General features: G+C 38.5%; 1 protein-coding gene across 1 annotated transcript; it reads right to left on the reverse strand.

The window, feature by feature from the left end:
- Positions 1-682: 682 nt before the first annotated feature.
- LOC306903790 (FERM domain-containing protein 6) lies at positions 683-12,927 on the reverse strand. Its single transcript, XM_079473276.1, has 13 exons — positions 12,623-12,927; positions 9,025-9,213; positions 8,647-8,737; positions 7,557-7,636; positions 7,243-7,319; positions 6,643-6,838; positions 6,208-6,363; positions 5,814-5,879; positions 4,518-4,586; positions 4,194-4,368; positions 3,651-3,929; positions 2,353-2,484; positions 683-2,088 (listed from the first exon to the last, which is right to left on the reverse strand). Exons 2-13 carry the CDS (start codon positions 9,100-9,102, stop codon positions 1,829-1,831), a joined length of 1,659 nt encoding a protein of 552 aa, XP_079329402.1. The 5' UTR covers positions 9,103-9,213; positions 12,623-12,927; the 3' UTR covers positions 683-1,828.
- Between the last annotated feature and the right edge of the window lie 124 nt (positions 12,928-13,051).

Below are 13,051 nucleotides of genomic sequence, written 5' to 3' on the forward strand. Positions count from 1 at the left end.
GTGATCTTGTAAGCATAAACAACTGCGACAGGTCAATCTCAAAGTTTTGAGAGAAGTAGAAGAAACCATGTGACCGTCCAGGGTCCGCTTACACGTAAAATGCCCATTTATTTCAATATTATTGGCTAAAATTATTAATGACAATCTTAAATCTAATTTTTTATTTATTTTGCCTTGTTGTGCAAGCACTGTCGCAGCTTTTGCCAGAGGGGAACTGGAATCCCCTGGTTAGGCCTGGTTCCTCACCACCGTTTGCCTAGCCGGGGGGCTGCTACAGTTTTATAGTTTTATTTAATTAACACTGCATATATGAATTTATAGTCTGTCTGATATTTGACATATGTTTTAACTTGCATAACCTTATATGTTTTGCTTATAGTCCATGTTTTCTGACTTGACTATATATTAGCTAGATATAGTTGTCCTGAGATAACAATATACGATATAGGTCAAAGAAACGTTTACTGGGAAACCTTATTTTGTCACTTATTTGGTGTTTATCGGTATAATTAGCTGACGTGTCTTTAAAGGCAATGTTTAGGAATCTAAACTGGGCAATAATTATGGAAGTTTTAACCATAGGCCTACATAGTGTCCTAAACTATTAAGCTCCGCCTACTTTCAAAGTATGTTAATTTTGTTAAACTTTACAAAAATTCTCGCTCAAAAAACACCACAATTTGACAGATTTCAGCTATATTTATTCAATGTTTTTTCCTTTCACTGAAAGGAACACGTATACAGGTATGCTTTTCATAAAATATGTGTTTACCAAACATAAATGCAGCATTTAAAAATGCAACATTATGCACACGCCCTTTGAGGGCCTGATCCGTATTTTGCAGTTTTTGAAATCAAAAGAGCTCCATTTATCCGAAACAAAACTAACACTGACATGATCCACACAGGGTCTTTGTTGTCATTGCATAACAGACGCTTGATGTTCAATATTATTTGTCTGGAAGTGAACAATAGAACCTATTTGATATTACATAAAACCGACAGTTGATGGTAAAACTTGTGGCTTGACCTTTTGACCCTTTTCTTTCCTATCCCTGGCTTTAAGCAGGTTTACGTGTGCTATGTAACTCAGGAACGTAAGTATTGTTTAACGGTTTGAAACAGGAAATCAGGTGACGCACTCACTTTGAACAGTTATCATGATCAAAAATCCAAAGCATCACATTATTGATAAAGCACTGAGCTGCAAGTTCATACATTTACTATTACACTAGTAAAGTCAGAGTTAGTCAACATGAAATAAAAATACTTTTTAAAAGCATGTATGACAAAACCCAAGTTACAAGTCTTTAAGTGAACATTTGGCAATTTAACACACGAGTACAGAAATAACTTTTCAGTGACTTGAAGCACAGCTTGTGAAAAACATTTTGACCATTTGCATTATAAACTTCCAAACTTGGCAAACTGTCTGTATTTATTATGTGGTTAAGAAAATAGGAGTGAGATTCTTAGACCATCCAGTGAGACTCAAATGTCCTGTCATATGTTGAGCTCATAGCCAGACATACAAAAAACAAACTCATTTTTAAATGAAGAGGGTTTTTTTAAGCGTACTGTTGACGTCAGATGGTGATGGAGTAATAATGCCTGGTCCATCTCTGCCTGAGATTTTTAAGTAACACACAAAGCTGCGCAGAATGAAGTAGACATTCATCATCCATTCTATGTATGTGATGTAATCTTTAAACGACCCACATTTGTTCATGTTGTCTGGCTGCTGACTAGCACTGAAACACATTAACTGTATGGTTCAGTCTTCATTTTGCCGTCCAATCCATCAACAAGCAACAGTCTCCCCTGTTTCTCAAAGGACAAGCTCCAGTGGCTGGTTATCCCCCAGCTGGTCCAGGGACAGGCAGTTCGTGGAGCGCTGGACATTGAATGAAGGTTTGTCTGGACAGGGACTGGTCGGAGAACAACTTGTGGTGTGTGGCAGGCCAAATGTGTAGCTGTGAGAAGTGTCTGGAACTGAAGACTTTCCCAGCGGTACAAGCGGGGAAAAAAGTCGCATGTCGTCCAAGCTCAGGCTGTACCGGTCAGCTGGGTTACGCGTCTTTTGTGAACCTGTAAACAGAAGAACGTTTTTTATATAAAATTGACATGAATTCACATGAAAAACAAACAAAATATTGTGTAATTATATTGATACTTTTTTTATTAAAATGTCCGGATAGGTGTTGAGATGTGAGACAAAAAAAGGTAGAATCACATTTTACAATCGGATACCAAAAGTGAAGTGTTTGCATACAACAAGAACTGATGTATGCAGGAAAAATGCTACTGACTGGCCATGCAAATGCATTACCAATAATCCGTTTTAGTCCTCACCTTTAGAGTCAATCTGTGATTGGACAGTGGAACAGTTAACAGACACGCCCTCCAGTAGCTCAGCCAATCGCAGGATATCCTCAGGGCCGTCCACAGAAACCTCCCCAGGCTCCTTCACCATTTCCTGTAAATCTAGATTCAAAATGCATTACAATGAACAAAATATTAAGAAAAAAATCTCTCACATATATGCCATTTTTTTTACAAATACAGTACAAGCGGTTTGACAAACAGACTAAAGAACTTCAATAATTCCCACTCTTCAGATATTTTTCTGCAGGATTGTATGTGAGGAATCATAGCAATGCCCAAGTATCAGTACAGCTCGTAGAATTACGTCAGACGCGATATGCAAATATGCAAAATATGCAAAAATTTGAGATATGCAAAACAGACAGCGTTTTTGAAATTCATGCAAAGCAAAGCTAAAATAATTTGGCATTAAATCAAAAATCATAAACATCACAGTGGTGCATATCAAAGATAAGCTCAAAATGTTGGCGATGTGGCCTATCGCGTAAATGCTGTTCGAAAAAGTAGGCATCACATTTATGCTGAATTCTAAGATAGTCTTTTGGCCAAATTTGAAAGTAGCTTGCATATACAGTGCCTTGCAAAAGTATTCATTTTCTTCACATTTTGTTATGCTGCTGCCTCATCTTTAACTTCTTAACTACAGTACATTGCATAAGTATTCATACCATTAACTTAGAAGATGGTTAAAGCACTCAAATCTTTTTGGGTATGATGTGACAAGCTTCAAAAATCGGCCTTTGGCAATTCTCTGCCATTCTTCTCTTTTGACCTCATGTCTTGGTTTTTATTTTGGGTGATATGCATTTTCAGCTGTTGCACCTTTTATTGAAAGGTATGTGCCGCTCCAAATCATACTTATTCAATTGAATTTGCCACAGGTTAACTCCACTCCAAGTGCATCAACAAGCAAAACTAATTCTTCTGGGCTCAAAGTGTCCCAGAATACACTTTGTATACTTATTGTTTTATAAATTTGTTAAGTTGTAAAGTCAATTATTTTTGTTTTTGTCATTATTGTGCATGGAGTGTAGATTCATGTATTTTTTTAAATAGTTTAGGGTAAGACAGCAATATAAAAAATAGAATAAAATGAAGGAGGATGAATACTTTTGCAAGGTACTGTATCCTTCGTGCATAATCCCAGTAAGCAATACTGAAAATTCTGCCAAAGAGCACAGCTGACAATATAAACAATAGACAATAAAGTTCATGTTATCTTTACGCTTCAGAGGAAGACAGAACTGAGCTCTTGCAATATTCACCTTCCTCCTGCCATCTCCTTCCATCCTCTTCATCGGCCCGGTCTTTGCTGCTCATGTCAACGCTGGAGGTGTGTGAGGAGCCATGACTGATAGCAGAGACAAAGGACTTGTCTTTCTCCTCCATAGAGACCATCTCCACGGTGACGCTGTGTTGCCTGGTGTCCGCCTCAATGCCGGAGCTGCTGGTAGAGTGTCGAGACAGGTGAGGACTGCCCTCGCTGCCGGGCTGATCCAGGTCCAGTTCATCACTGATGTATGACTCACGATACCTCTTCTTCTCTGGATTAAGGGGAATGTTGAGTCCAAATTTAAAAGAAAGAAATAAAACAGGACATTTTACTTTTTCAAGAGAACACAGTAATTCCATAAAAAACGAATTCTATAATGATGTACTTTCTTATAACAGAAAATGTTTACTGTCTGTAAACATCCCGTCAACAACTTTTTTACAATTTATAACAATATACAAAATAATGAAAAAACTTGAAATCACCAACCAATGGGCTCTTCATTATGGTACAAAACATGAAGAATATAACTCACCCTCTGTCTCCTCCAGCTGCCGCAGGTGTTTGAGAGCAGGTTGCAGGCTGAGATACAACCGGTGGCAAGAACTCAAGTGTAGCAAAAGGTGACGAGATCGAAAGGCAGAACCCGTGTAGTACACCAGCTTCCTTGCCGAGGGCAAACCATCGGGTTGGATTTCAAACCTCTTCCCCTGTGCAGAGAGGATATAACATCTTAAGAAACTGTTTGGATAAAACCACTTTCATTTCCACATTATGTAAATGAAATGCAGTGAAGGAAAAACTGCGGGACTGGTGTGATGAACTGTAAAGATATGGCATGTAGCAACATGAAATATACCAGAAATGTGAGTCGTCCAACATGAAACCAGGGGAAGTCAAAGAGCAAGTCACGCACATTGTTCAGCTCCTGCAATATAAAAACAAAAACAACTCATTAGTGTTTCTTCCGCATCATTACAATGATGCAGACTTTATAAATATTTGTTGCACCTCCCACTTTAAAGTTGAAATATTTTTTTATATGAGCATTTGTATTATAGGATTATTTGGCAGAGGAAGAAAGGAGCAAAAACTAATCCTGTTTTTTAATCAAAGTACAAAGTGGAGTCCATTTAAATTTTTGGATCAGAGCCCCAACACACGGAGTCTTTGATCTCTTTAGACACATGGCCCTTAGGATAATCCAGCCCTAGACGCTTTAACAGACAGATCAGAGGACTCGGGGGACTCAGGGGAATGGCATGCACTCCAAATCCCTGTTTATGGACTGAACCATCTAATATATGCATTCCAGTCAGGCCTATCTAGAGAGCCCTATCATGGTGATTGGCACCAAATCAAAGAGAAAACAGGACTGCAATGAATCACAGGAACATGAACAAAAATGTAAAGAGACACCGACACAGACACCCATGCGAATAGTCCATTACTTCCAATGAGTTGGCAACAACATTCCATTTGTACTTTCTCAAAATCGAATAATGGGGATATCTCTGTCAATATAATAAATGCATTATAAGACAAACAATGTTGCCTGTGTAAACCTATTTTGATGTGCGCACAGTTGGGCAGAAATGACCATAGACATACAGCCGCAAAAAAAAATAAGAGACCATTTCAAATTTTCTCAATTTACTATTTATACTGTAGGTATGAGTTAAGGTAAAATGATTATTTAGGTTTTATTTTGGGAACAACTAACAAAATGGCTCTCGTAGTTTAAATAAATAATAATAAGAAATAGTTTCCATTTTCATTTATTTGCAAATAAAAACAGGAGAAAGAAAGGTTAGGATTGAGTTAAATTTCCTAAACCACAACTAATAAGCTCTCCCTATTTTTCATAAACATTTAATCAGGGTCACTGAGTGCAGCTGTGACGCATCAGAGGGGATCTGACCCTCCCAGCTGAGACTGGTTTTTCCAGAGGCTTTTTCTTTTTCCTTTTCCTTTTATTTAGACAGCTAGAGATGCTGATTAACTGAAAATTTGGAATGGGTTCTTCATTTTTGGGGGGTTGTATTTCTTTTTAATTTCAAGTGCTATTCAACGAAACAAGCCACAACTCAATGTTTCACTTAAAAAGATGTGAACCGTGTTTTATAAAACCCTTTATAAATTCATAAACACACACCTGATACACCTGCATTCCTCGCAGGGTGAGTCCAAGAAGAGCTGAACCCTTTTCTTCTCTCTTATCCTGCAGGAGAGGCACAACATAAACACATTGTCAGCTGTGGAATGACTTCATCAAAGTGAAAGATGTGTGTGTGTGTGTTAGCCATTTGCATAGCTAAACATGGCAATGGGAAATTTGTTCATTAAAAGGATATTCTGAATTCAACAATCATGTATTACACATTTTAATTTTGCTTTAAAATCATGTTTTTGGTTTCCCAAGAGGTGTATAAACCAAGCATTTTAACTTTCACTGTAATGAACACTTTCTCAAATCCTCCCAACATTCCACAGCTGAGAAGGGCTTGACCTACAGCAAAACCTTCTGATAATAATTTGTGACCTCTGACCTTTTGTAGCCGATAAAATGTGACTGGGACATCCTCCAGACGGCAGGATTCTCTGATAAACATCAAGATAGCGTCACGAGAAGACATCCCCCACATTTCTTTATGAACCTTGGGCCCATGACGAAGCAGGTAGTCAATGCCACGCTTGGAAATTATCTGTGAGGGGGCAGACAGGGTTTAGGCATGACTATGAAGTGTGTGGGCACTCACCATGAATGATTAAACTTTTAATCAAACGTCTATCAAAAAACAAATTAATATCCCTGCTTGTCTGGACTGGTTACCGATGCTATGGGGACCGGGAAAAATGTACAAATACAGACCAACGATTTTGGTCTTTCAAACAAGCACAAACGGAACCCAAATGTACCATGACACACAAGAAATTCCTGTTTAGCTCCAAATATATGAAACAGCTGAAATTTGAAGTCTTACCCAAGGAGGGAAGTATTCTTTGGGTTGGAAATACGCAGAGCGTCCGTGATTGTGGCCCTCTGAGACATGGTCAGAGAGATCGGACTGTAGGGCGTATCCTGCCAGCTGAAAGTACACTTCCTCCTGCTGTCTGCATTCTGAGCGCAGGACACGTTCCCGCAGGTCGTAGTAATAGAGTTTCCTCGCTTTACGTTCGCTGCCCCACAACACACAGACAGAGAGAAGAGTGACATAACAAGAACAAACGAGAATTTGGTTTCACCTTGTTAAGAAAAATGGGGGTAAAATCCAACACTTAAAACCTAGACTTTGACTGAATAAGCAGCCCATTATAAACGCCAGAAAATCATTTATAGGGGAATTTAGTGCACGACTAGTCCCAGTCTGTTTTCCCAGATAAAAGCTAATCTGGAGTTTCACCAGGAGCAGTTTCAATTTTACAACACCCAAATGAGAAGGGGAAAGCCTCATAAAAAAGGCTTTTTGAGACAGACCGGATAAAACCCAAGATCCCTTAAAATGGCTGCATGCCCCCAATGGATTAAACAATTAAAGGAAAGAGGCAGAGGAGAGGGTTCCTCACTCCAACCAGTTTCTTACTAGATGAGTCTGCCATTCTCCACATAGTACTGAACCTTCAGACAGAGCAGGGGTGGTATTGGCTTCTTCAGTGACCCCTGCAGAGAAAAAAAACAGGCTTGATCAGGTTATCCCCCTCATTATAAAGCCACTCCCACTTCCTGACCAGTCTACTAGTGTTTATATACTGTCGTAGTTTAACTTTTTCCACTTGGTAAGGGAGTGACTCAAATTGGACAAGCAATACCAAATTCCTGTGAAAAAGAAGTATCAATTTTAGATAAGACAGAATTCCAGTGTTAAGAACTGCCGTGGAAGAGTGGACGGTGTCTCACCTTCCCCGAGTCCTGTTTCCACTCCTTGGGGAAGTACTTGGAGAGTTTCTCTTCCGAGTCCAGAAAGATGTGCTCATTGTCTAAACAAGCCCAAAGGGACACACAGAATTAACGCTCTCAGCCAACAAACAATGGCATCATGAATTCATGCATGAAATCTGCCCAACAATGACCTCAATTAGTGAGATGCCAGGAATGAAAAGACTCGTTCAGCCATCGGCGAATGCAACGACCGGCATGCTTGAGCCGTAACACCAGACAAAACATGCGATTGCAAAAGAATTCCACCGCTTTAAGTAAATCACTTGTGCAAGATTGGAATTCAAACGGCCCCAATATATGCCAATAGAATAACAAGGAGATTTAGCCAAGACCAATACATCAGCGTGTTGTTTCCCAGAGTTTGTAGAAACAGCATGTTTAGCGGAATTCATTTGTTATAGTCCCCATCGCTGACTCCCTCCATTTCTCACTTTTCTGACTCACTCGAGTTAATCACGAGAAGTCTATGACCCTGCTAAACACTCAGCCAATATCTATCTCGCCCCCTCTGTCCTAAAGTGGTGAATCATGATAAATTCCAGGCTTAACAAAGTTAATATAGCTCGATTCCAGGGCTCAGGGGTCACGCCCCCTAAATGCACAGAAACAAAAAAGCCTTTGTGCAAGTGGAGAGTGACACAAAAATTGTTAAAGGAATTGACGAAAGGAAACTGGAATGTGGCTGAGGTTGAAAAGGAGACGGAATTTGTTTTTCATCTGAAAGGAGCGTAGCTGATCCGAATTGCTAAATAACTGGCGGATATTAGATGCGTTATGCATTTTAAACTGATTTGATTTCTATTTCCATGGGAATAAGACAAAGTCTGATTCTGGGCCACTGCCCCTGCCGATAACTCATTCAGGTCATTCATGTACGTTATATAAACAGGGCTATAGAATGGGCAACGGACCAGAAAGGCTTGTGGTGTAGATATTTGCATGTGAAAGAAAACCAAAATGTCCCAATGTGTCATTGTGTTGTGATAACTGTTGCTATTGAAATACACAGGCTTTTAAGATTGACATATCAGAGTGATGAAATCCTTACTTTTGACTAAAGTCAATCCAAAGTAGTGCAGCTCTCTGACCCCGAGGATTTCACATAAACGATGAAACACATCTTGACCTGTTGCTTTCAGCTTAGAAAACAGAACAAAGAATAATATGACAATAAGTCCAGTACACAAACATTGTAACAAAGTCTCTAAATTCATATTTGATGAGCTAAACTGGCCATCTATGGAAAACAAGTCACACTTAAATAATGCATTTAATGGGTGTCTTTTATTGTATTGCTGTTAAGCCATTGGAGCCTTGCATAACAGTGAATTTAAAAGTAAAAAAACTAAATATTTTATGTTAGAACATTTATTTTGGTTTCAAGTCATTCATTTATTAATAATTTATATTATTATTAATATATTACCCCCACTTTGATGTCTATTGTCTCTTTGGTGGGAAGGAGGACACACACTGTCCTCTCGTGTTTGGCAGGTAAAGACATGACCGATGAAGGTTAATTCATAGACACACACACACACAAACAAACTTGTTTCTTCTTGACTTGACTCAAGATTTTCTGTTCATGGGTATTGGCCCCTTCATTTTTCAACGCCTGCAAAAGAACACAAACAAACTAGACTTGAGACAGAGTTCTGATTGGCTGTGATTCATTGCTATGTCGTTGCCCGGGTGTTCAAATTATATGTTTCACCTTTTAGAAAAGTAATATCACACTTAACCTGTACAATGTAAGGTATCACATTTATATGAGTTTTACCGTCACAGTTAATATTAAAGACATACTAACAATCATATAGTAATTTACATTATAATTGTACTTATACACATAGATTATAATCGTATTTATACACATAGATTATAATCGTATTTATACACATAGATTATAATCGTATTTATACACATAGATTATAATCGTACTTATACACAGAGGAATCACAAAGAAATGTAATTCTAGCAGTGATAAATTGTCAATGTCAAATTTTGTAAAATAAGCCAACTTCCAAAACTTTCTGAGCCAGGACAGATTGTTTAAAAACGCAATTTGGCAATTATAAAATGACTACATTTGTAAACAATAAGCATTGCATAAATATTCTTCGGCAATGTTTGTGATACTGTAGTAAGTTTCACATTGAAGATAAGCACACCTGTGACACATAACATAACTGCATTCCTCACATTACCTCACATTACCTGATTCTACTGAACTGAAAAACGGTTGACTTGATGACACAAAACGAACTTAGCGAAAATATTTCTTACGTTTTCCCCCATTTGACAATGGAAAAATGTTTCGTTTGTTATTGCACTACTCAAAAGAAATCCTACCAAGTAGCAAAAAGAAAACCTGTCTCTAACTGACTTTTTTCCAACTACTTTGAATACCTCTACACATTTGGCAGATGTTTTTATACAAAGCGACTTGTGCATTCATGCCATACATTTTATTAGTATGCGTGTTCCTCGGAAATGAAACCAACAACCCTTGGTTGCTAACGCAATGTTCTACCGCTGAGCTACAGGGACATAAAAAATGCAATTTTGCCATATCTCTATGCTTTATATTTTACATCCAGTCCAAGTGTTCAACAGCTTTACATCATACATCCCAACCTCAAACAGAAATGTCATGATATTCACTACCTGCAATGATGTTGTTTTTATCTCTCACGCTGGATTTATAGTGGTTTAGCCTATTTCTTGGGCGTGCAAGCAGGCGGATCGCTTCAGGCAATTCAGAGAATGACAATCCACACCTGTATGCGATATCATGTGATAAAGACTCTTAAAGTACAGTTAACCGCTACAGCCTCAGGGGCTACTCGTAGATTCCTTTCATTTTACACAAGAACAGACGCAGACAAACAATGTCGGTAAAGGATAGGAAAGCACTGTTTAACACAGAGTTACGATGTTAACACGATCTATTGCATCTCTTTTGATTAACCAGAACAACGCAAAGGATAAGACATTTTTTTTGGGAGAAGTATGTGAGGATACTGAAGGAGTTTGCCGGCAGTCACGCCTCCAGCCAGAACCCCTGTTGGTACAATTTTCTGCGGGGTTGGATTTATGGGGTTATATCTTTAAATCAATTAATCAGATTTAATCTGACGTGCCTCGAAATCCCTGCTCTTGGCCTAATCTAGATCTGTGGGAGTAATAATGTTTCAGAGACGACCTTTAAGGAGTTCACCCAAAAATGAAAACTGCCAATATTTACTCAACATTGCAAACCTGCATCTTGTTATTTTATTAATGTAGTTAATTTTTTTGTTTTTATGCAAAGTTCGCAGTGACCGGAGGCTATTAAGCTATTTCTGAAGTCACGCAAAAAGTACATACAGGACATCTGATGTAATAGATATGGTTGAAGAGACATTTATCAACGAATGACTTTGTCTGTTCCTCAAAGTTTTTGACCGTCATCGTTGCATGGGACGATTTTTGTATTCTTTTGTATTCTTGAGAAATGAATGACAGAACACAAGCTTTGGATCAACATGCGGGTAGGCGTACAATCACATATGTGTTATTTTTTGTGTATTATTCACTAGGGCTGCTCGATTATGACAAAAATCATATTATTATGATTATTTTGGCCAATATCTAGATCCCGATTATTTAACGTCATTACTCATTAACCTTTGAAACAACATAGAAAATAAAAAACTTTAAAACTCTGAATTTAACTGAATTATAAATGTAAAGAAATAGCACTGCTGAACCACTGTAAAGAAAAGGGTGCGCTGTGGATTTATACTACAAGAAAAGAGAGGATCATGGCAAGATGGAATGTGGCAAAATAATCGTTTGCTTCGATTATTTCGTTTTCGTAATCGATTAAAGGTCAAAATTGACCATTGCGATTCATTTTTGATTAATTGCAATGCCCTATTATTCACAGACATTCATATTTTCGTCAGATAAAATGAGTTATCTAGTATTGAATGCTGTATAAATCCACCTATCCAAATCCCACAAAAATGTGTCACATCACACTCTTCGAGGCGTGCGCACCTGTCTGAGAACAATTGAAAAATCAACCTTTAACAATTCTTTAGACCGGAAAAGCCACCTGACATGTACATAGACGGGAATAAATACAAATCGCTCAAACCTCGAGTCTTAACCCCAGCCACACTGTTCTAAACAGACTACGGCTGTGTACATAGGGAGTGTTTTCCCTCCCTTAGCACATTCCAAACACCTCTGAACACATTAATACACAGCAATAGTGTGTCCATACCGTTCCAGTGAAAACCCTGATGGGTTTAGATTAACCTCTCAGGATACAAGATGAGCCTCTAAGACATTGCACAATTGGGGAAAAATGCAAACCAATGAAGATGTTGCAATCAAACAAAACAAAACAACACTACAGACAGACAGACGTTAAACTAGGTTACTACAGAAGCTTGACTGGGATCCGGGGGGTCAAAAAGCAGTTTTTCCACCCAGCTGTGGCTGTAATACAGATCAGTCATCATGTTGTCACCCAGCATCATTCACCTCTGCACGCTGAATGTGCTGTCGTGTTCAGGCACGTTCACAGGGTGAGTCGTCTCTGTTATATTCCCAATTACAATTCAACCGTTTCCCTGTCTGAAGTGTTCACACAGCAAGAATACGCCTCTTAATACTTAAATGGAGTTTAAAAAAAGAAATGTTATGTCAGACGAGCTTGCATATCGAGTCTTATGTATTGATAAGTGAGAATAAGCATTCATATTATTGATTATATCCTTGCACACTTCAATCTCACCGCCTCGGTGAGTTAGTAACATTCAGAATAACTTTAAGGCAACGAAAACACACAAAGATCAAACTAAGGGGCAAAATAACAGTCATTAAGAGGGGTGTAGAATAATTACGCAACACAATTATAGCAAACAATTCCGTCCACCTGGTAAATAAAATTACAATTATCAAATCTAGCACTAATCTAATTAACTGCAATGGGTTTTTAAATAAAACATATTGAGAAAAATAACACTTACCGAGTATTTTCAATCCAGAGAGTTCGTTTATCCTGCTTTGGTCGAAACTACAGAGACGTCGCGCGGCGTGCGTACTAGCGCCTGCTGGACTCAAAGGAGATGCGGATCGGGTTAAACCAAAACGCAACTGGGAGGGGGGGCGGAGCATTTTTCTGCAAATCACTAAATCAACTAACACAGCAGCAATATACCGGTTTAACGTTTTTACATACACAATAAACATTCAGAGTCAAGCTGTTACGGAAAACCGCCAACTCTGTGGTCGACTCCGTAGATATACGCGATGTAAACAGCGCCCCCCCCCCATTGTGTGTATGAACCCTCCTTTAAATTACACGCAGCCAAAACAACAGGTATGAGGAAGATCTTTGAGATCAGTAATAAATGAGTGCGTGTAACGGTTACGTTACAAACGATTGCGTTTTTTTA

The sequence above is a fragment of the Barbatula barbatula genome, assembly GCF_947034865.1.
Source record: "Barbatula barbatula genome assembly, chromosome: 14".
Taxonomy (NCBI): Eukaryota; Metazoa; Chordata; class Actinopteri; order Cypriniformes; family Nemacheilidae; genus Barbatula; species Barbatula barbatula.